This window comes from Furipterus horrens, unplaced genomic scaffold, assembly GCF_987537825.1.
Source record: "Furipterus horrens unplaced genomic scaffold, mFurHor1.1.pri manual_scaffold_3, whole genome shotgun sequence".
NCBI classification, from domain to species: Eukaryota; Metazoa; Chordata; class Mammalia; order Chiroptera; family Furipteridae; genus Furipterus; species Furipterus horrens.
The window spans coordinates 39,702,932-39,723,286 of record NW_028327173.1 but is presented as its reverse complement, the minus strand read 5'-3'; the positions used below and the strand labels follow the sequence as shown (position 1 = coordinate 39,723,286).

At 39.0% G+C, this 20,355-nt stretch overlaps 1 protein-coding gene across 1 annotated transcript in view; it reads left to right on the top strand.

The window, feature by feature from the left end:
- FYB2 (FYN binding protein 2) overlaps positions 1-20,355 on the top strand; it is a 103,774-nt gene that overhangs the window by 72,213 nt on the left and 11,206 nt on the right. The window contains exons 9-15 of the mRNA XM_090271642.1: positions 1,262-1,421; positions 10,174-10,288; positions 10,379-10,410; positions 11,867-11,930; positions 13,116-13,208; positions 15,511-15,539; positions 16,949-17,009. Of these exons, the coding sequence (XP_090127768.1) occupies positions 1,262-1,421; positions 10,174-10,288; positions 10,379-10,410; positions 11,867-11,930; positions 13,116-13,208; positions 15,511-15,539; positions 16,949-17,009 (554 nt within the window). The remainder of the gene's footprint in view (positions 1-1,261; positions 1,422-10,173; positions 10,289-10,378; positions 10,411-11,866; positions 11,931-13,115; positions 13,209-15,510; positions 15,540-16,948; positions 17,010-20,355) is intronic.

The following is a 20,355-nucleotide window of genomic DNA, read 5'->3' as shown; positions in this document are numbered from 1 at the left end:
CAAGACACAGGAAATTTCATGTTTACTTATATCTATTGATTACTTTAGCTTTTTCCAAATACTTTTAAATGTATCATCATAGTCAACCCTCGCATCCACATATAGTCAGAAGGACAGTAATCCTCTCTCCTGTGTCATCTGATAATTAGAAGACACTTCAATGGCCATAAATGTTCTGATTCTCCTCTGTCTCCAGTGTCTCTTCCTGTCACTCTATCCAGCTTTTTCTGAAATAAAAATCTGAACAGGTTCCTTCCCTCCTGGCTCCCTGTAACGTGAGATAAATCCCATACTCTGTGCCTTGGATGTAAGGCCCTTCATAACTCAGCTCCGTTCTGTCTCATCTTGCTAGTCTCATTTCCAGTCTATCTTCCCCTGTCCTTTCCTCTGGCCCTTCAAGTCCTCCTTCATCCGTAGCCTCCAAATGGCTCTTGTGAGGACACGACACTTCAAATACCTGTGCCTTTGCACAAGCTGCTTTATCTGCCTGGTGTTCCTGTACCCCCTCAATAACTCTCTTACTCACCATTTATTTTAAAACACCGTTTAATAAAACCTGCCTTTGAAGTCTTTCCCAACCCTGTCTCTTAGCCAGGAGATTTGACCTCCTCCTTTCTGTTTCCATCTCAGTGAGTGATACTGTTGTAAAAAACTCGCCACATTACCCCTTAATTAAGGTGTAATTTGCATGTGTTGTCTCCATGCATGAAAACCACCATGTTCATTGTGTCTCTCAATCTCTAGAGCTTAGCTTGTTGCCTCACCTTCAGTAGGTGTTTGACAAATGATGGAAAGAGTTGAAAAGCAGGAGAATGGTGGGTGGGAAGATGAAACTTCAGGCAAAAGGAACAAAGCATCCCTTGATGGTCAAGAGCATGAGGGTCAAAGGTCAAGTCCTGCCTCAGTATAGTACTAACTGTGTGACCAGAGGCCAACTGTTTAACCTGTCCAAACTCTTTATCAAGGGGACTATTGAAGATTGAGATTAAACAGCTAAAGAGCCTGCCCTATAGTTGGTGCTCCATTATATCCTGATTGCCTGCTGCCGCCTGCCTCTGCGCCCAGCATTCACTGGCCATTCAGAGATGAGCCAAAGACACCGTAGGAAACCTCAGGAAACTTAGAGCCTAGTAAGACAGGGTTAAATGAAATCATAAATAATTGCTCTCTGTGAGGAATGAGGAGATAACAGCATGAGTAAGCAAAGAACTAAACAGCTCAGTCAAAGCCCTGTAGCTCTCTCCCTGTTGTATGTGTTTAGGTGGGTGCCTATGAAGATTCACCTGGAGAAGTACCAATGATGAAAGTTCATAGACATATGGAGAGCACACTAGCCAGACAGCAGGACGCTGTGATTGACAATATCCAGACAAAGGCCTGCCCCGAGGACCAGAAGCTGAGCGGACACTTCCAAAGCCAATGTAAGTCCCATTCCTTCCTGGTTCTTTTCATCATTATGAAATTATTTTAAAGCTGTGCATTGCCAAGATTTTAATTTTTTCCTAAGTGTTTATTGAACATCTATTATGTACCAAGTAACTTGTCCTAGTGAGGCAGCTGAGCAATAGTGGAAAAAGCACTGGATTTAGAAGTAAAAGACCTGAGTTTGATCTAGATTCTAATACTTATTAGCCATGTGGTAAGTAACTTCATATTACTACAGCTCAATTTCTTTACTTATTAAGAGACTAAATTGGAAGGTATGTCACATACTAGATACTCAGCAAATGCTTATTCCCTTTTTAATCTACCAGATCCTGTTGGGTGTTTTGCATAGGCCCAAGTAATTGACACCCTGATGTTAGTGTATGGTATTAGTTGACTTTTTTTAGGTTGTATTTTACCTTCACTTGATTGCAAGTAACAGTAGTCAAATTATACTGTCTTAAGCACACACACAAAAAGGGGACCCCCACCTGCAAAAGGTCTGGGCGGATGATCCAGGGACACAAACAATATTATAAGGACTCAATATTACTTCTTCTACTCCTGGCTTTGTTCCGCTCTGGGTCAGCTCCATTTTAGACACATTACACCCTTATGGAGGCAAGATGGCATCTAGCAATTCCTCTTAGGAATTGCAGAGGAAAACTAGAAATTGTTATACTCTCAACAGTTATAAGGAAAGGCCCAGATCTGAGTCTTACTGGCTCTGCTTGGGTCACTGCTATCCCTGAACCAGTCATTGCAAGTGGGGATATGATGTTCTAGCTGACCCAGCATGGGTCATAAACCCACCCCTAGAGCTGGGTGTAGAGTCAGTTCTAGAAAAAGTACATAACACCAGATTGAAGTATTTCCCAAGGAAAATGGGAGGGCTGTTATCAGAAAAGGGGGAGGAGGAGTAGACATGAGATAAAGAAAGAAAATAGATATCTACGCCAGTCCAGTAAGCCGTAGCAAATTACTGACATTTCATAAAGTATGATAATCAAGTTATAGGAAGAATAAATGTGCAGTAATCGTAAGATGGACTCAAAGCCCCTCCAAGCTAGTTAGCCTCATCCCTGCCGCACACCCACTTCCCTGCATACTCTCTGCTATATTCTCAGTGAACTGACTGTGGCACGTGCTTCAAAGCTCCTATAATTTTGCTTGATCTCTTCCCTCTGTCTGAAATGCCTTTATGCTCATTCTCTACCTAATGATGTCCTATTAGTCCTTTCAGGTCTATTTCAAAAGTCACTTCTGAGGCCTCGCTAACCTCCCTCCATCCTCCTCTCTTTCACTTTCCAGAGACCACAAGTCCGCCCACCCCTGTTTCCATGACACTTAACAACTGGATGACCACACTTCTGTATTAGGCTTTAGAGTGGAGCAGTTCTGGGACCCAGGAGCACTTTATACCAATCCTGTAACCTTGGAAAATTTACTTTACTTTCATGTGCAAATGAGGTTACTACTACTTATTTCCCAGTGCTGTTTGTCACTGCATATAAAGTGTCTGGTTCATATGCTAAATAACTGTTAGTTCTCTACATTTGTTTTTATTTTTGAAAAATTACAGCATGCCTTACATTATAATTCGTTGTGCACATGGTTGTCTCCCATGGCATACTGTGAGCATCTTGAGATCAGAGACCATTTGGTATTTTTCTCAGTATCTTTGTAACCTGGCACAGAGTCTGGCATACTTGAGCTACTTAACGAAACTTTGGTGAGTAAAGGAATTAAAGAATAAATCAGACTTTAGTTTCTGACAATACAGTGGGTTAGACAATCTGACTGTCCTACAGAAACAAGTGAAGAATAAAAGTGTTTAAAATTTATAGAAGTATCATAGAATTGATATAAAAAGAAAACATTTACATACCTGCAGTAACAAGGAATCCTGGGAAGAAATGGGTGCCAAAGTTACTTTTGCCCTGAGGGCTTCTACTGAGCTCTGAATCCCCTGAGCTCCTATTTGACTGCATGGCAGGCAAAGTACAGGGGCCCCATCCCAGGGCCTGCCCAGAGGGAGTGTATAATAGAAGACTCCTCCATAAAGCTGGGACCCCAATGGGTTACATCCACACTTCAAGAATAAACAAGACTGTGCCTATAGTTAACATTACTGTGTAGTTATAAATTTGTTACAATGGTAGATCTCATATGTTCTTACTAAAATAAAAGAATTTTTAATTAAAAAAAGATTTGGAGTGGAGGAAACATTTCTAATTAAGTGAATGAGAAAGCACAGAGGTAGCATTAATTTTAAAATCATGACTTAAGATGAGAAATGGATAGAATTATTTAGAGTATAGAGGGAAAAGGTGGAAGAGAGGAAAATAAGCTGAAGTGAATGAAAGAGCTAAAGAAGAGCCCTGAATAGGGGGCTGAAAGCCATTTTCATACAATTATGTAATCTCCATGGAGGGTCGCTGTAGATTTGGGGGTTATGCTATGATGCGAACAGTCTGGAGAAGATTATTCTCAGTAGTCCACACATGTTGCTAAAGCACAAAGGGAGTTTCTGAACCCATTAAGTTTGTACAATACTTATGCTGGGAAGCACAAAATGCTTAGTTGAATAGTGTGCATATGAAACAAGGAAGTTTGAGAAAAAATCCAAGTGAGTAGTTTTTGAAAAATAATCCTATTCAAGTTAGGCCTCTCTTGAAAAAATAAAAAGTAAACAAAAGTATTGCTTCTTTGATTGAAAAAAAAAAACAGAAGTAGCAACATAAACCCCACTAGGCAGAAGCAAATTTGCCCATTTTTACCCTTATGATAAATTAGTTACCATAAGCTAATCCTCATGTGTAATTGCAGTTCAAATTCACTCTGTCTGTGTGGTCCAAAAGAAACCCAGCTGAATCTAAAGTGGTATTAGCTTGGTAGCTCTCCCAGAAAATTGGTAAATATGAATGAACATAAATCGATTCCCACAAAGTGATTTTTTTTTAAATTAACAGTTCATAGACAAAACAAAAAAAAACAAAAACTAAACACACAAGGAAACAAGTCACAGTGAGTTTAAACCAGCAGGACAACAAACATCAGAAGCCAATCTGCAAGATATTACAGCTATTATGATTATAATATATAAAACATAACTATACTTAATATTTTTAAAGTAAAAAAAACAGATTTGAAAAATATTTTAAAATAATTGATAAGTTAGTATAGAAATGCAGTGAATGAATTACACATCAGATTAGACACAGCTGAAGAGGAAATCACCCTTATCAACAAATCAACAAACAACAAGTGCTGGCGAGGATGCAGAGAAAAGGGAACCCAGGTGCACTGCTGGTGGGAATGCAGACTGGTGCAGCCACTGTGGAAAACAGTATGGAATTTCCTCAAAAACCTAAAAATGTAGCTGCCTTTTGGTCCAGCAATTCCATTGCTAGGATTATACCTGAAGAATCTTGAAACACCAGTTCAAAAAAACCTATGCACCTCTATGTTCATAGCAGCACTATTCACTGGAAACAGCCTAAGTGCCCATCTGTAGATGAGTGGATCAAAAACCTGTGGTACATTTACACAATGGAATACTACGCAGCAGAAAGAATGAAGGAACTCGTACCATTTGCAACAACACAGATGGAACTGGAGAGTATTATGCTTTAGCGAAATAAGCCAGGCAGCAAAAGACAAATACCATATGATATCACCTAACATAGGACACTAATGAACAACACAAATAAATGAGCAAAATAGATCCAGAAGCAAGTAAATAAGAAGCAGACTGACAGTGAGGAGGGGGTAAGGGGGAGGGGAAGGGGAGAAGGGGAGAAAGAATGGGAAGGGTTTAGTCAAGGAACTAGTATAAATGACCCATGGACATGAACAATGGGGTAATGGGGTGGGTATGGACTGTGGGAAAAGGGGTGGGCAGGGTGGGGGAGAGCAATGAGGGGAAAAGTGGGACAACTGTAATAGAAAAAAAAAACAATAAATAAATTTTAAAAAGAGGAAATCAAGGAACTAGTAGATAATCATAGAGAAATTGTCCAAAATTTATTCTACAGGGGAAATGAATGAAAAAGAATAAAAGCAAGGATAAGAGTCATGGAGGACAGAATGAAAGTCTATTTTTTTTTTTTTTTAATCCTCACCTGATGATATGCTTATTGACTTTAGAGAGAAGGGAAGCGGGGGGTAGGGGGGGGGCATCAATTGGTTGCCTCTTGTATGTGCCCCAACAGGGGACTGAACCTGCAACACAGGTGTAACTAGGAATTGAACCCATGACCTTTTGGTTTATGGGGTGATGTTTTAACCAGCTGAGTCACATTAGCCAGGGCAAATGAGAGTCTTAAAATCATCAAATCAGAGTTCTATAAAAGGACACTAGAAAGTGTGGGGAAGAGGAAACAATAGGTAAAGAAGGCAATATCTGGTAATTTTCAGAATTGTTGAAAGATATCAATATGCAGACCCATGAACAGTAAAGTTCTCAGGCAGAAAAAATAAAATAATCAACTAGTCATATCTTAGAGAAACTGAAGGACACTGAAGAATAAGAGAATATCTTAAAATACCTTAAAAGCAGATAAAGGGAAAAGACCAATTGCCTATAATGAAACAAGTAGATGAATGTTGAGTTCTCAAAAAAAAAAGAGTGTGTAACTAGAATACAATGCTGCTGAAAGATTTTTTTCCTTTTCTTTTCTTTTCTTTTTTTTTTTTTTTTTACAGCTTTCTTAAAACTGTATTACATGAACAGCATGGTTCCGCGGTATTTACCCTGTAATAACTTACTTAGTCCACTGGACAGCCCTGAGCAAGTGCAGACTATCACCACGCCTTGTTGTGAAGAAAACACTGAGGAATGAAAAGGCTGAGTTCACCCTTCCCCTGACCCCTCCCTGTGACGCTGCGAGCCAGCACTCGGACGCAGGCAGTGTGCCTGCAGAGCCCTTGCTCTTAACCGTCATGCTTAGTGATGAAGAAAAGGCTTCACCAGGTTTACCTCCCCACCCCTCCTTGATCGAGCTCCAAGTTTTTGAGGAGAAAAAGGCAATTAAAAGTAAGGCCTACAAAACACTCACAACTAATTAATTAAATAAAGAAGAAAAGGAGGAAGAGCAAACATAACCATTAAGTCTTGCTGAAAGATCTAAAATGTCTGCCCAGAATTATATAATTAGCAAAAATTCCTCTCAAGAATGAAGAAAAAAATTAAAATATTTTCAGACAAATAAAAACTCAGATATTTTAATGATCAAACAAAACTTTCTAAAGAAAATTCTAAAGCATATACTCAGGCAGAAAGAAAATAATTCCAGCATTCTGGATGCAAGAAAGAAGTTGAGCAAAAGTATTAACCAAATAAAACAATATTAGTGTCAAATTAGGGGAAAGGAACTAAAATATTGACACTGATAGCACATACATTGGGAAGGTGGCCATAGTTGAAGCCTTCTAAGGTTTTTAATTGACAGTAACAATATCGATTCACTTTAGCCTTATAAGACTTAGAATAGCTAGGATATATTCATCAAAAGGTACCAATCAAAGAGTGAAACTCATATTACAGAGTAGAAGATATTTGATTTAGAACAAAGAACTAAAAGGACTCATATATGAAATATATATGTGTGAGTTCTATAGACATCCTTATATACAGAAAATATGAAATGGAAATATTTTACATTTCTATAAAAATTCTGTATTTAGAATATATAAAATAGAAATTAGCCAGAAAAAAAGAAAGTTAGAGAAATTGGGAAACTATTTGAACAGACACTTCACCAAAGAGGTTATCCAAAAGGCAAATATATATAATGCTGTACAAGTCTCAGGGAAATGCAAATGAAATCTACAATGCAGTAACACTTCATGTCCACCAAAGTGGCTAAAATTAAAAAAAAAAAAAGACTAAATATATCAAGTGTTGGTGAAGTTATGGAACAACTTGAACTCTTTTACACTGCTGGGATTGTAAACTGGGATAATCACATTGGAAAACTGTTTAGCAGTGTCTATTAAAGCCCTAGGAATTTCATGCCTATTCTTATAGCCAATGGAAGTGCATACTTTAGTCTACCAAGACATATACAACTTGTTTATAGCAGAAGTTTTAAAATAATAGCCTTAAACTGGAAACTGTCCAAATATCCATCAAAAGTAGAATGAGAAAATAAATTCTAGTATGTTCTCACAATAGTTACAGGAATTAAGAAATTACAGCTATACCCTACAATATGGATGAATCTCACAAACATAATATTGAATGAAAGGCAACACCAAAGAGGACATTCTAAATGATTTCGTTAACATAAATGTGAACATGCTGAGTTCACCTCTGATATTAGGAACTAAGAGAGTGTTGCCCTTGTGGGAGGGAATAGTGACTGGAAGGGAGCACAAGGGCGTGCTCTGGGACACTGGTGCTGTTACATTTTTTAATCTCTGCTTAGTACATGAATATATTCAATTTGGTAAAATTTGTTGAGCTTATGTTTTGCCCTTTCCTGTATATTCTACTTTAATTATATTTAAAAACATAGTAGGATAACTGTTAAAAGATAGGCATAGCACACGTGCCTTCCAAACAAACAAAAAAAAGAACAGAACAGAAGGAAAAAAAGAGAAATGTCAGTGAACAAGAAAGAGGAAGATGAGGGGGAAAAATGAGACAAATAAAAGATATGTAATAAGATAGTAAGTATAAATTTTAAAATATCAGTAAACACTATAACTTTAATACATGAAACTCTCTTGTTAGAAGACATATGCATTGAAATCATTCAATAATAAAAACAATATTTGAGTACCTTTTCTGTGCCAGCACTGTTCTGGGTGCTGGAGGGAGGTAGAACAGTACACAAAACAAACATTCTTATCTTCATGGAGGTTACATTCTGGTCAGAGAAGACAGATAATAAATATATAAACAGTAAAATTGTCACTGTGTGGAATGGTAGTGATGTGATGGGGGAAAAATACAACAAGGAAAGAGAAGTAGGGAGGCTGGGGGAGGCACGAGAAGCTGCAGTTTTAAAGGGCTCACGGATGGCCTCACACACCTTAAGCAGCTGAGGAAATGAGCCATGTGCGTACCTAGGGTGAAAATGTTCTGGTGAGAGGGGAAAAGAGTGGAACTGCCCTGAGGCAGGAACCTGCCAGCTGTGTCGGTGGAATAGCAAGGAGGCCAGTGTGACCAGAGAGAGTGACTGAAGGAGAGTCTAGTTGGGGAAAAGGTCAGAGATAACAAGGGGCAGATAGTGACCGTTGCGAGAACTTTAGCATTTGCTCTAAATGAGATTTTACAAACCAATGAAAGATTTTGAGCACAAGAATGGAAGGACCTTACTTGTATTTTAGAGAATCACCCTGGCCACTGCCTTGAAAATAGAATGTAGGATCAATCAGGGGGCCTGTTAGGAGCTTGTTGCAATAACTTAGCTGAGAGATGATGGTAGCTTGGAGGAGGGTGCTGTAGTAGTGTTGGTGAGATGTATTTGGATTCAGGATGTAACGTGAAAGTAGGTCTCTGGACTGGAGGTAGGATATGAGAGAAAAAGGAGGCAAGGATGCTTGGGACCTGAGCAACTGAAAGTCTGGAGCTGCCCCTTTTTATTGAGTTGGGCAGATTTTAGGCAGAGCAAACTCGCAGAAAGAAATTATGAGTTTGGTTTGGAGTGCAATGTGTTTAGACAAGCAAATGGAAATGGTGTGAAGGCTGATGGAGTATCTAGAATTCACCAGAGATGTTTAAATGAGAGCTGTCAATTTGGGAGTTGTCTGTCTTTTTAAAATGAAGCCACAAACTTTTACATTTGTCTTTGCCAAAAGGAAGGACTAAGAAAGAAAAAAAATAGTCCCAAACTAAGAATTAAGCAACTTTGTGTTCAACGTCTTTGTTTTGTGTTGGAGAAATTTACTGATAACTCCTTAAGAAATAGCAGAACCTCATGCCTCTGGGAGTTGACCTTCATTGACATAGTTCGAGGCCTATATGCTAATTGACTTTATGTTAGAAGGAAAAATATTGTTCCTTGGTTCATTTAATTAGTAAACACAACTCAATTTGCTTTGTTTATTTTACAGATATATTACTACTTAGTTCTGATTAATAGTTCATGTCTGAAATGGTTCTGAACCACCCATAATCTAACTACTAACCTATGCCAACAGATAAAAAGGTGACAGTTTTATGGTTATGACAAAATTATAGCTCCGTGAAATAAACCAGTACCTGCATTTCACAGCCTAGCTAGTTGTGGAAACAACCCCAAAACATTTTTCCACTTGGCAAACAATCTCCTGCCTGACTCCAACATTAATGAATAGTAAATATTAATATGTATTCAATCAACTTGTCCACTAAATTCTACTCTAAGAAAAATAATGCACAGAACTGGGTAAGGTCATCTAGGTAGAGAGAGAAGCCCCAGGGCTGGGCCCTAGAGGACTCCAGCATTTGAGGTCAAGATCAGAGAAAGAACCATCAAAGAAGAGGGAGGAGTTGCTGGCTCACTAGGTGACTAGCTCCTTTCATAAAAAATGCATTAATTCTTGCCACAATCATGTAAGAGGAGGTGTTATGCGTTGTTATCCCAACTTCTGAGAATCATAACTGAGCCTCTGCAAGGGAAGTGGTTTGCCAAGGGATCACAGAGACCAAGCTCATGTAATCTGCCTTTTCCTAGTCTTGCCTCCATTGCCATGGTGTGTATGAATGCATTTATGATAGTACTTTATCTTCAGAAGGATTCTCTCTTTTCCTTCCAGGTGGGTATGTGGAGGTCTTGGAGGGGACTCAAGGAACACCAGGCCAGAGGGCCTTTAAGCCTAGTTCCATCTCAGATGAGACCTATGATGATGCTGGGTACCCTGGGAGAAAGGAGTAAGTTTATTCCAGCCCCTCAGTGGTGGGGTGTGACTTTAAAGGTAGAGTGGGACCCATTAATGGTCTTTGTTTCTTTTCTTCCCACAGATCAGAGTCAGACTTCTCAAACTCAGATAGTGGTAAGTATAGGAAGGTGTTTCTGAAACTGCCAGTGGGAACTGCAGCTCTGGCTGGTTAATGATAAGTTGTCTTTTATTTATACATATTTTTAATAATACCAATGGGGCAGAGTGACAGTAAGCTAAGGGGTGTGGTGTGAGGTACGTGTTCCTAAATGCATTTAGAATCGCGAAGGTGAGGATGCTGGTAATGGGGCTCTCGGGGCAAAAATGCAACTTCGCTATGAAATTGCTTCCTTCCTGACCTGTTCACAATGGATGTCTGATTACAGGAGCCTTTTCACTTAAGACACTTACACGGCTTCCCAATACTTTTACGACTGACATTCATGGTCTGAGGGTCCTGAGAGGCTTGCCTCTGTCTGCCTCTGCAACCTGTCCTTGCACGCTGCCTCCGTCTTCACCTTTGACATCCATCACGCTGACTCCTCAGCTCCTGGGACTTGCCAGGCTCCCACCCAGCTCCCGCTGCAGGGGGTTCGCATATGCCACTCCCTCTTTCTGGTATTTTCTTTCCTTCCCTGAACCCCTTTGCCTAAGTAACTCTTAACCTTTCTTCTGAGCTCAGCTCAGTCATCATTCCAGTGGATATTCTCCTTGATGTACAATCTCTGGATAACAAGGCTTTTTTTCACAGCACTTGCCAGAGTTACAATTTTATATTTATGTGATTTTTTTGATTAATGGCTGTCTTCCCTCCTAGATGGTTTCCTTCTTCAGGCTTACCATTCTCCTTAGCCCCTAGCATAACACCGGGTACATGTAACACACTTTTAAAATATTTGTTGAGAGAATGAATGAAAAAATAATGGAGGAGGGGTAAGCAAATGCTACTCTGGTTGCTTCCATCCTTAAAATGTCAGAATTTTAGATGGAGAAACCATCTTAGAGATCATTAAACACAGTACCCTCCTTTTCAAATGGAAACTGAGGCACAGAAAAGTGAAGTGACTCTCCTAAACTCACTGTGAGTCAAGTTCTGAATGTGTAAATCCTCCATGGTCAGGGGGGACACAAAGTATATCTGTGTATATTAAGCTCATGTGTTGGGCTAGGCTAAAACCATTCCATGCAGAGGAAGATTATTAGTTCTCCATTATTTCCCCAGAATTCATCACAATGTATGATGTTTAGTAGACTCTGATTGCATATATTAAACATGCAAAAGGAGAGTGTAGAAGGAAGCAATCAGCTGATAAGCCAATTTTGATTGACTAAATCAATCACACTTAGACTCAGGGGTGGAAACAAATATTAATTTTCATCTGCACGTACTACTGTTACAGAGGTTTAATTATTTTTACCACATGCTTATGAAAATATGTATGTTTCAATAAAAACTATTTAACAAACAAAAAAAAGATCAAAGTACCCTAGCACCTGTATCCACTAATTTTTTGTTAAATATGAATCAGAACTATTGTCAATGTAATGAATGAATTTTTTTTAATTTCAGAAGAAAATAGTAAAGAAATGTATGAAGATGTATACAAAATGAAAAGCAACTCCACAAAGATAGAGTGAGTTTCTCTCTTTCTTGGCTTCCTGGCTAGTGATATTTTCTGTTAGTGTAGGAAAATCAGTTTAAGAAGTGATTTCCTTCCCTGCCTCACCTTCTTTAGGGAGTATTTGCATAGAGAATGCAGGTAAGCTATTGTAATACTACATTGTGGTCAATAGAATACTTGTAATTGTGTGCAATCACATAGCATAAATTTCAGATCACATTGCTTTCTCTTTTGAGAAAATGTCCATCTCCAAGAGTAAAGGACTTAGATGTTGTGTTAGGAAATAAGTGAGAAAGAAGTAAATGTCAATAGAAGTTGTTTCAATTCTATAATACTTTTCCAGGAAGAAATCAATGTTTATCAAGAATAATATTTATTCAAGTGAGCATTATTTGTCAAGTTTAACTATTAGGGGCATGTTTTGAAAAGAAAAACAGCAATGGTCAAAAGCAAGAAGTTTGAGGGCTGAAAGAAAAGGAGGGGATCAAAGCTGGGTGGGATGATGTGGGTGTATCATTCCCTCTGCCTTGCCCCACCACCAAAACCCAAGAGCATATTTGGAAAAATCTTATTCATCAACTGGGCAGTTGGTGATGTGAATTTTAGGAGCGAGGAATTCCTGTAATTTATCTCTAGAATCATTTGTAAACTCTGCTTCCATAAGTCTTCTTCTCTAAAAGGAAGACTTTGTTCCATAAACTGCAAAATAGAGACCATTTATCATAAATTGAAAGTTTGTATTGATGTATAATAACTCCCTTTGTGGCTGACCAGTTTCTACTACTTCATATTGGCACCAAAACAAAGAAGAACAGAGAAACATTGATAAGGCATTTACCTGCTCTTCCTCGAATGGGGTTTTTTAGAAATGACACCATGTGGCTCAGTGGATTGAGCATCAGCCTGCAAGCCAAGAGTCGCTGGTTCGATTCCCAGTCAGGGCACATGACTAGGTTGCACGTCAGGTCCCCAGTTGGGGGTGCGAGTGAGAGGCAACCACACAGTGATGTTTCTCTCCCTCTCTTTCTCCTTTCCCCTATCCCTAAAAATAAAAAGAAAATAACACACTAATGAATAAATAAATTAATTTAAAAAAAAAAGAAATGACACCAAAGCCCCTGATCCTTTTTGATGACACCAGCCTTCCATTTCTAGTACTCTCTCAATGTTGTGTTTATATCCTCTGATTCCTCTCAGTTTAGATAGAAAAGCACTTACGAGACTGCAAAGATTCTTCAAGAAAGAAAGGGAAAGACTCAAGATGAAGACCAAGTTGAAAGAAAATATAAGGTAAAAAGTCCCTTTTTATTTATCTTTCCAGGGGAGGATTAGCAGTGCCAGCCTGGTAGTTACACAGTTTGATGTTCTCCATCCTGTTCTCAGACACAGTGGAGAGGCTATGAGAAAGGAAAGCCAAAGGCCCTGGCTATCACCCACCTCCTTCTGGCCAATCTTTGAGTGAAGCACACCCACAGATGCTAATGAAAAAAATGACAAAGCCCCCTTTGAAAAGATTGTAGAGAAAAGGTTGTAAACAAGGGTAGAGGGAAAGTCTTAAGCAAAGTCCAGAAAGGAAACTGACCTTATCATCCTTGGCATATATTCCTGTTATCACTAAGCATTATGTTATTAATTACATCTTTTTATGCTTTCTTATTCAATAAGCTCAAGTGATTTTCTTTTTTTATAGAAAGGAAGACTTTTTTTTAAATAATTTTTTAAAATTAATTAATTTGTTTATTTGTTTATTTTATTTTTAGAGAGAGGGGAAAGGAGGAAGAGAGGGAGAGAAACATCACTGTGCAGTTGCCTCTCACTTGCGCCCCCAACTGGGGACCTGATGTGCAACTAGTCATGTGCCCTGACTGGGAATCAAACCAGAGACACTTGGCTCGCAGGCCAACGCTCAATCCACTGAGCCACAGCAGCCAGGGCTCCAGTGATTTTTATGGGTCTACACCTTGACTCCCTTGAGAAAGGCAATGTATGGAGAGGGAAGATGAACTTTTCAGCTGAATGGTCTATGTACTTCAAAGTCTTAGACCTGGAAAGGACCCTCCAAGATCACTGTGGCTAATTACCAATGTTTGGGAAGTTATATTTTCCCTGATAATAGCAAGAGATGGAGCCCTAAAGTCTGGATTCTGATTTCAGCTCTTCCATTTACTCAGTATGTAACTGTGGGCAATTCACTTCTTTTTTGCCCTCACACAGCCCATGTTGCATACAGTGAAAGGGAGCCTGAGTAGTCTCTGGTGGCACACCTCTCCCTAATCAGTAGATATAGGTATATAGATATATATACAGATCTGTAGTCTATGAGGGCAGGAAATGGTAAAATAATTTACCCAAGGTCATTACATATACTAACATGGAACTATGTTGATCTACCTTGAAGTTCTTTTCAATTATAAAACCTCAAAGTTTTGTAGCTTTAAGTCTAATTGTCTGTTGGCTATAGATTGACCAATAGGTTCAACAGACTAGAGGGTTTATAAATTGTAGTCCTGGCCATGGAAGAAGAGGATGTTTAGCTCCAGGCATCAGTGAGACCTAACGGCAGACCGTGCCTGGCCTTAGCAGCTTAGATGCTTCTGACAAATGATTAACGTGACGCCTACAGTCCCTTATAAATTGGATAGAGGTGAGAATGCTCTCTGACTTCTACTGCATCCTGCACATCACAATGCTGACAGCATCCGTCTAGTCCTATAGACACTACGGCAGGGATCACTGTGGATCAGCTGTGCCCCAGGCACATTCACTTAGATACGCTCATCTGATATGAAAGTAACTTCCTAAAATAGATGATGGGATTTATTTTAGAAATCAAGAAACTGAGGCTTACCTAAAGGTTAGCTGATTTTCCCCAAAGTGCTGTTTCTTTGGACATTACTTTATTATGCTTTTCTTTTCCACAGTGTTATATTAATTTACTTTGGTCTCCCTCACTAATCCCAAGCTACTTCAGGACAGAAACTGTGTCTAATTGTGTTGTATACCCAGCACATGGGCCTGGCCCATGGTGAGTCTTCCCAAAATACCTGTAGGGCTCAACTTAATTGCTTTAAAATGCATGGGAATTTTTTTCTACTATGTCACATTTCCTTTCATGTGATCTTAGCTATGAGATTTAAGAACCAGACAATCTATCTGAGCCAAATGTCCTCTCCCCTTAGCAATTTTCTGTCCTCCAGTTGTGCCTGGCCTGGAATTCTCCCCTCATCCCTTTGGCTTCTGCATATAGATAGGCAGGGGCCAGCGTCTCTAGGGGGTTGCTCACTCTCACCACACTTAGACCCATTGTGTGTCTGATTGACATCTTGGAAGGTTAGAGCGCAGAAATAGAGTCCTCTGGTTGGAGACCAGCAGGGCTGTGAGATAGCCCGAGGTTGTCTGGTTAGAAAATGGGGTGTAAGTGGTCACTTGAGTGAAATAAGCTCATTGAAGGGGGTTGGGCAGAACAAAGATGCAGGAAAAGTATGCTTCACATCTTTGACTGGCAGCAGCTGTTTCAAGAAACCTAGTCATCAATGTTATTCTGAACATGGCTTTCTTTCCTAACCCTTTTGTGTCTTTTGTCAATCCACAGTGCATTTTCCATTTCACTGCCTGATTTAGGTAAGTGACATTCGCTTATTGCTGGTACTAAACTACTCAGCATTGGCATATTCCAGGGCAGGAAAAGAGAAGTAGTCATCCTTCCTGCATTTAGCATGTGATGAAAGATTAATACATCAAAATCAAAGAACAAATTTTACACAAGGATAGTACTAACTTTGGGGAAGTTGAGTAACATTTCTTAAGTGCCTACTATATAGGAGGCCTCTTAACCGCCCAGAAAAAAAGATATTATCATCTCTTTCAGGGAGGCTCCAGGGCCCACATCCCTACTTCAAGTCTCTCTGATTATGAAGCTCATGCATTTGAATTGTACCACACAGCCTAATGAACGATTTGATAGACATATCACCCTAATTAAAATATAGTAAGTTGAGCATGATTACATTGTAATATACATACTAAATGAACCAAGGCTGGGCCATTGTAGTATTGTTTGCTTTGCTATAAAAGCAATAGTGCACAAATCAGCACAGTGCCTGACACATAGAATGCTTTCAACACGTGTTCAGTACATTGAATCTGTCAATAAAAGAGGGCCCTGTCTTTTGTTATTTGTTGGTTTGTGTGGGCTCCAGCCATGGTAGCTACTTTAATTTCACTCTGACTTGGCAATTCAAATACATATGATATTCCACAGATATGAGTTTGCTGAGTGAAATAACAAATGAAGGTTATATAAACCTGGTAAAACTACAAGTCTCCCAAAATATCTTTGGTCTATGTTGTAAAATTAAAGCCAATTTAGAATAGAAATGCATTGTACCCCATTCAAATTTATAAATAATTGAATATTAATTGTAAATAATTAGGCCAGAAGTTCTCAAATTCATTCAAGTGGTGAATCGCTTGTACTTTATGGGTTTCTATGTAGAGTATCAAGAAATGTGAACATCCTAAAGTAAACTGTCTAATTATGATTATGTACTAAGTCAGACTCAATTTTATGCAAAATTATTATAAATGAGCAGTTGCCAATAATTTGGAATAAAAATCATGGAAAAAAATCAAAATTAATATCCTATTAAACTAGTGTTTTCCCTAGGAATTAAGAAAAAGCCTCTTATTATTCTAGCGGTATAACATTTTTGTCCAGGTCTAGGATGACAGAAACCTAGTCTAAAACTGATCCTTTCAGCAGCTCATTATTTCTGGAAATCAAATTGATATAAGTATGTGTTTGTACTTGCCTGTATGTGTCTGAGATATTAGGACATTCCTCAGTTGAATTTTTTCCCAAATGAGAAACTTTTCCTTCTTTGATTCTTTCAGCTTATCTATGATCTGATTTTGATAAAAATAGGCTTTGGGATACACCTGGATAATTAGGTAATTGTGTGCAGTTTGAGAAGCCAGGGATTGTATAAATCACCTAATAATGGACTATTTTGATCCCATCTTGACTCTAGAACTTAAGTCTCAGGAAGTTATTATCCATGATGATGTGAACATAAATGAAAAAGAGTCAAAGTAAGTCAACTTACTTTTTTTTCATCCCTGTTATTTAACCCATTTCCTGGTGTTTTGTTAAATATGGTCAGAGGGCCATCTTCAGGTGCTTGGATACTGGATGAAAAGTCAACCTGTTATATTCCCCCCATGAAGAAGGGAAACAATAAATAGCATAGCTAGTTTATACCTCATGATTTACAACTGAATTTAGATAATACTTTCCCCAGGAAGCCCTCTCTGACCTTATGTATTTGGGTTAGCTACCCCTTTTTTATCAGAATATCTTTCTCATAGTTGTAACGGTCTTATTTCTTGCTTGTCTCCTCCTCTAAATGGAAACGCCCCAAGGTAGGAACTGTGCCTTTCCAATCTGCATCATGTTAACTCAGTTAACCAGGGACCTGCTTTAAAAAAAAAAAATGAGCAAAATAATCTGGAAGCTCAGACTAGGTAGCCATTTCCATTGTTTAGGGGGTCAGGAAAGTTTTTGTGCCAAGTTGAAGCAGGAAGGTAGGTAACATTTTGACAGGTGGAGGACAACTGTGTGAAAATAGATGTTTGGGCAAGTTCGTTGCTTCTGATAAACAGAAATTCTTAATTTGTAATGTATTTGAATGTATCAATTTATTCTTTATGATTGTTGCTTTATCTTTAAAAAACTTTTAATATTCCTTTTTGATTATGCTGTTACAGCTGTCCCAAATTCTTTTCCCTTTGTTCCCCTCCACCCAGTGGTCCCCCTCCCTCCAGTTGCCCCCCCCCTTAGTCCATGCCCATTGGTTGTGCACACAGTTCTTCTCAGCAACTTCCTGTCTACTCCACTCCCTCCTACTATGCTTCTTAATTCCGTACCATCTCCCTCCCTTTCCCCCTCCCTGCTGACCTCCCCCCATAATGTTCCCCATACCTATAATTCTTTTCCCACTCTCATTGCCTACTTAGTTTGCCTTTTTTCCGGTTCCCTAGCTTCTGTTGTTGGTTGTTGTGATACAGTTTTTATTTTAATGTTCATAGTTTTGATCCTCTTTCTCCTAAACAAGTCCCTTTAACATCTCATATAACAGTGGTTTGGATCTGATGAACTCCTTCAGTTTTACTTTTCCTGGAAGCACTTTCTCTGCCCTTCTATTCTGAATGACAGCTTCATTGTAATCATGGTTGTAAGTTTTTGCTTTTGTTTACTTTGAATTATTCTTGCCAGTCCCTTCTTGCCTGCAGAGTTTCTTTTGAGAAATCAGCTTAGAGTCTTATTGGGACCCCTTTGTACATAATTCTCTTCTTCTCTCTTGCTGCTTTTAAGATTTTCTTTATCCTAAATTTTTGACATTTTGTTTATAATGTGTCTTGGTATGGTTCTCCCTGGGTCCAGTTTTTTTGGAACTCTCTGTGCTTCCTGGACCTGTAAGTCTATTTCCTTCCCCAAATTAGGGAAGTTCTGCTTCATTATTTTTTCACATAATTTTTCAATTTCTAGTTCTTCTTCACCTTCTGGCAACCCTAGGATTCAGATGTTGGCCCACTTATAGCTGTCCCTTAGGTTTCTGAGCCTCTCCTCATTTTCCTCACTTTTTGTTTCCTCTTTCTGCACTGGTTGACTGTTCCTTCCCTATGTTCCGATTCGTTGATTTGATCCCTGGTTTTCTTTTCCTCACCACTACTTTCATATGTGTTTTTGTTCATTTCAGCAGGATTAGCCTTCATTCCTTCCCCATCTTGTTTAAGATCTGCTGTTAGGTCTGTAAGCATTTTTATAACCAAAGCTCTGAACTGTGCCTCAGAAAGATTTCCTATCTGCTACTTCGTTAGATTGGATATTTGCTGTCTGGTTAGCTGCATCACTGGGATCTCTATCATGATCTGTACCATCCTGACCATTTTGTGTTTACCTTTGCTTCCTGGGCAGGGCTGTCACACCTTCTATGCTATAGGGGGCGGAACCCCGTGCACTCATCACAACCAGGAGACCCTCTCACCATGCTGTGGTGTTTTCTTTGGGGGTGGGGATTCCTGCCATTCACTCTCCGCGGAGAGACTGGGAGCCTCCTCCTTTGTCCCCACCCACTCTGGGCCTCACAGTTCAAGGCAATGGGGGTCTGCCTTACCTGGCATTGGAATCGCAAGCTGACGGGTCTGGTCTGCAGCCAGGGGTGCTCCCCAGGCACTTCTCGCCTCCCCTTAAATACAGGTGTCTGTGCTTACTGCCATCCCGCTGACGCTGCTGCTGCTACCGCCAGCACAGCTTGACCTCTCCTCCCCGGCTTAGCCCCTCCTACCCGTTCAGACAAGCACCACTTCTTTATAACTTCATACATTGGACTTCCATTTATTTTCTGGAACTTCTGGTTATTTCTGGTTTTGCAGTAGTTGTAGTCCTTAGTTGTGGAGGGAGACAGAGTGTGTCAGTCTAGGCCTCCATCTTGGCTGGAAGTCCCCTAAAAACCTCTTTATCTCAGCATCACATGATGCTCTCCCATATTTTCTTCTAAAACTGTTAGTTTTGTCTTTTATATTTAAACCTTAGATCTATTTGGAATGGATTTTCCTATGTAGAGGGAAATAGTGGCCTAATTAAATTTTCTTCCATATGAATAAATGTCCTAGCACAATTGAGTAGTCCCTATTTCTGCCACTGATCTACAGTTTCCAATATCTGAAGATCTCTTTCCATGCTGTCTATTCCACCCCAGTGTCATTTCTAGCTGAAGTGCATTGTGGTTTGAGAAAACCATTGATATTTGTACCCTGACATGTTCTGAGACATTTATGCCTCATATATGGTCAGTTTTTATAAACATTCCATGTGTACTTTAGAAATATATGACTTCTCTAATTTTTTTACTTCTCTAATTTTTTGATACAAGGATCAATTTATGTCCTTTAAATCAAGCATGTATTAGGTCTCTTATTAAAATCTTCTACTTGTTCGATTCCCAGTCAGGGCATATGACTAGTTTGCACATCAGGTCTGCAGTTGGGGGCACGAGTGAGAGACAATCACACAGTGATGTTTCTCTTTCTCTCTTTCTCCTTTCCCCTCTCTCTAAAAATAAATAAATAAACAATTAATTTTTAAAAAATCTATAAGTTATGACTTTTTGATACTTGATTCATCAACATTTGAAAGAAATCATTTGAAATCTCACAGAGGCATGGTAGATTTGTCAGTTTCTTCCCAGAGTTCTTTCATTTGTTGCTTTATATATTCTATTTTATTAGTTGCATACAAAGTCTAAACTATATTTTAGTGAACTGGGTGTTTCTTCATTATATTGTAGCCACCTCTGTCCCTAATACTATTAACAAAAATACTTATATAGCTCTTACTATGGGTCAGTCACTGTTTCATATATTTAATATGTATTAA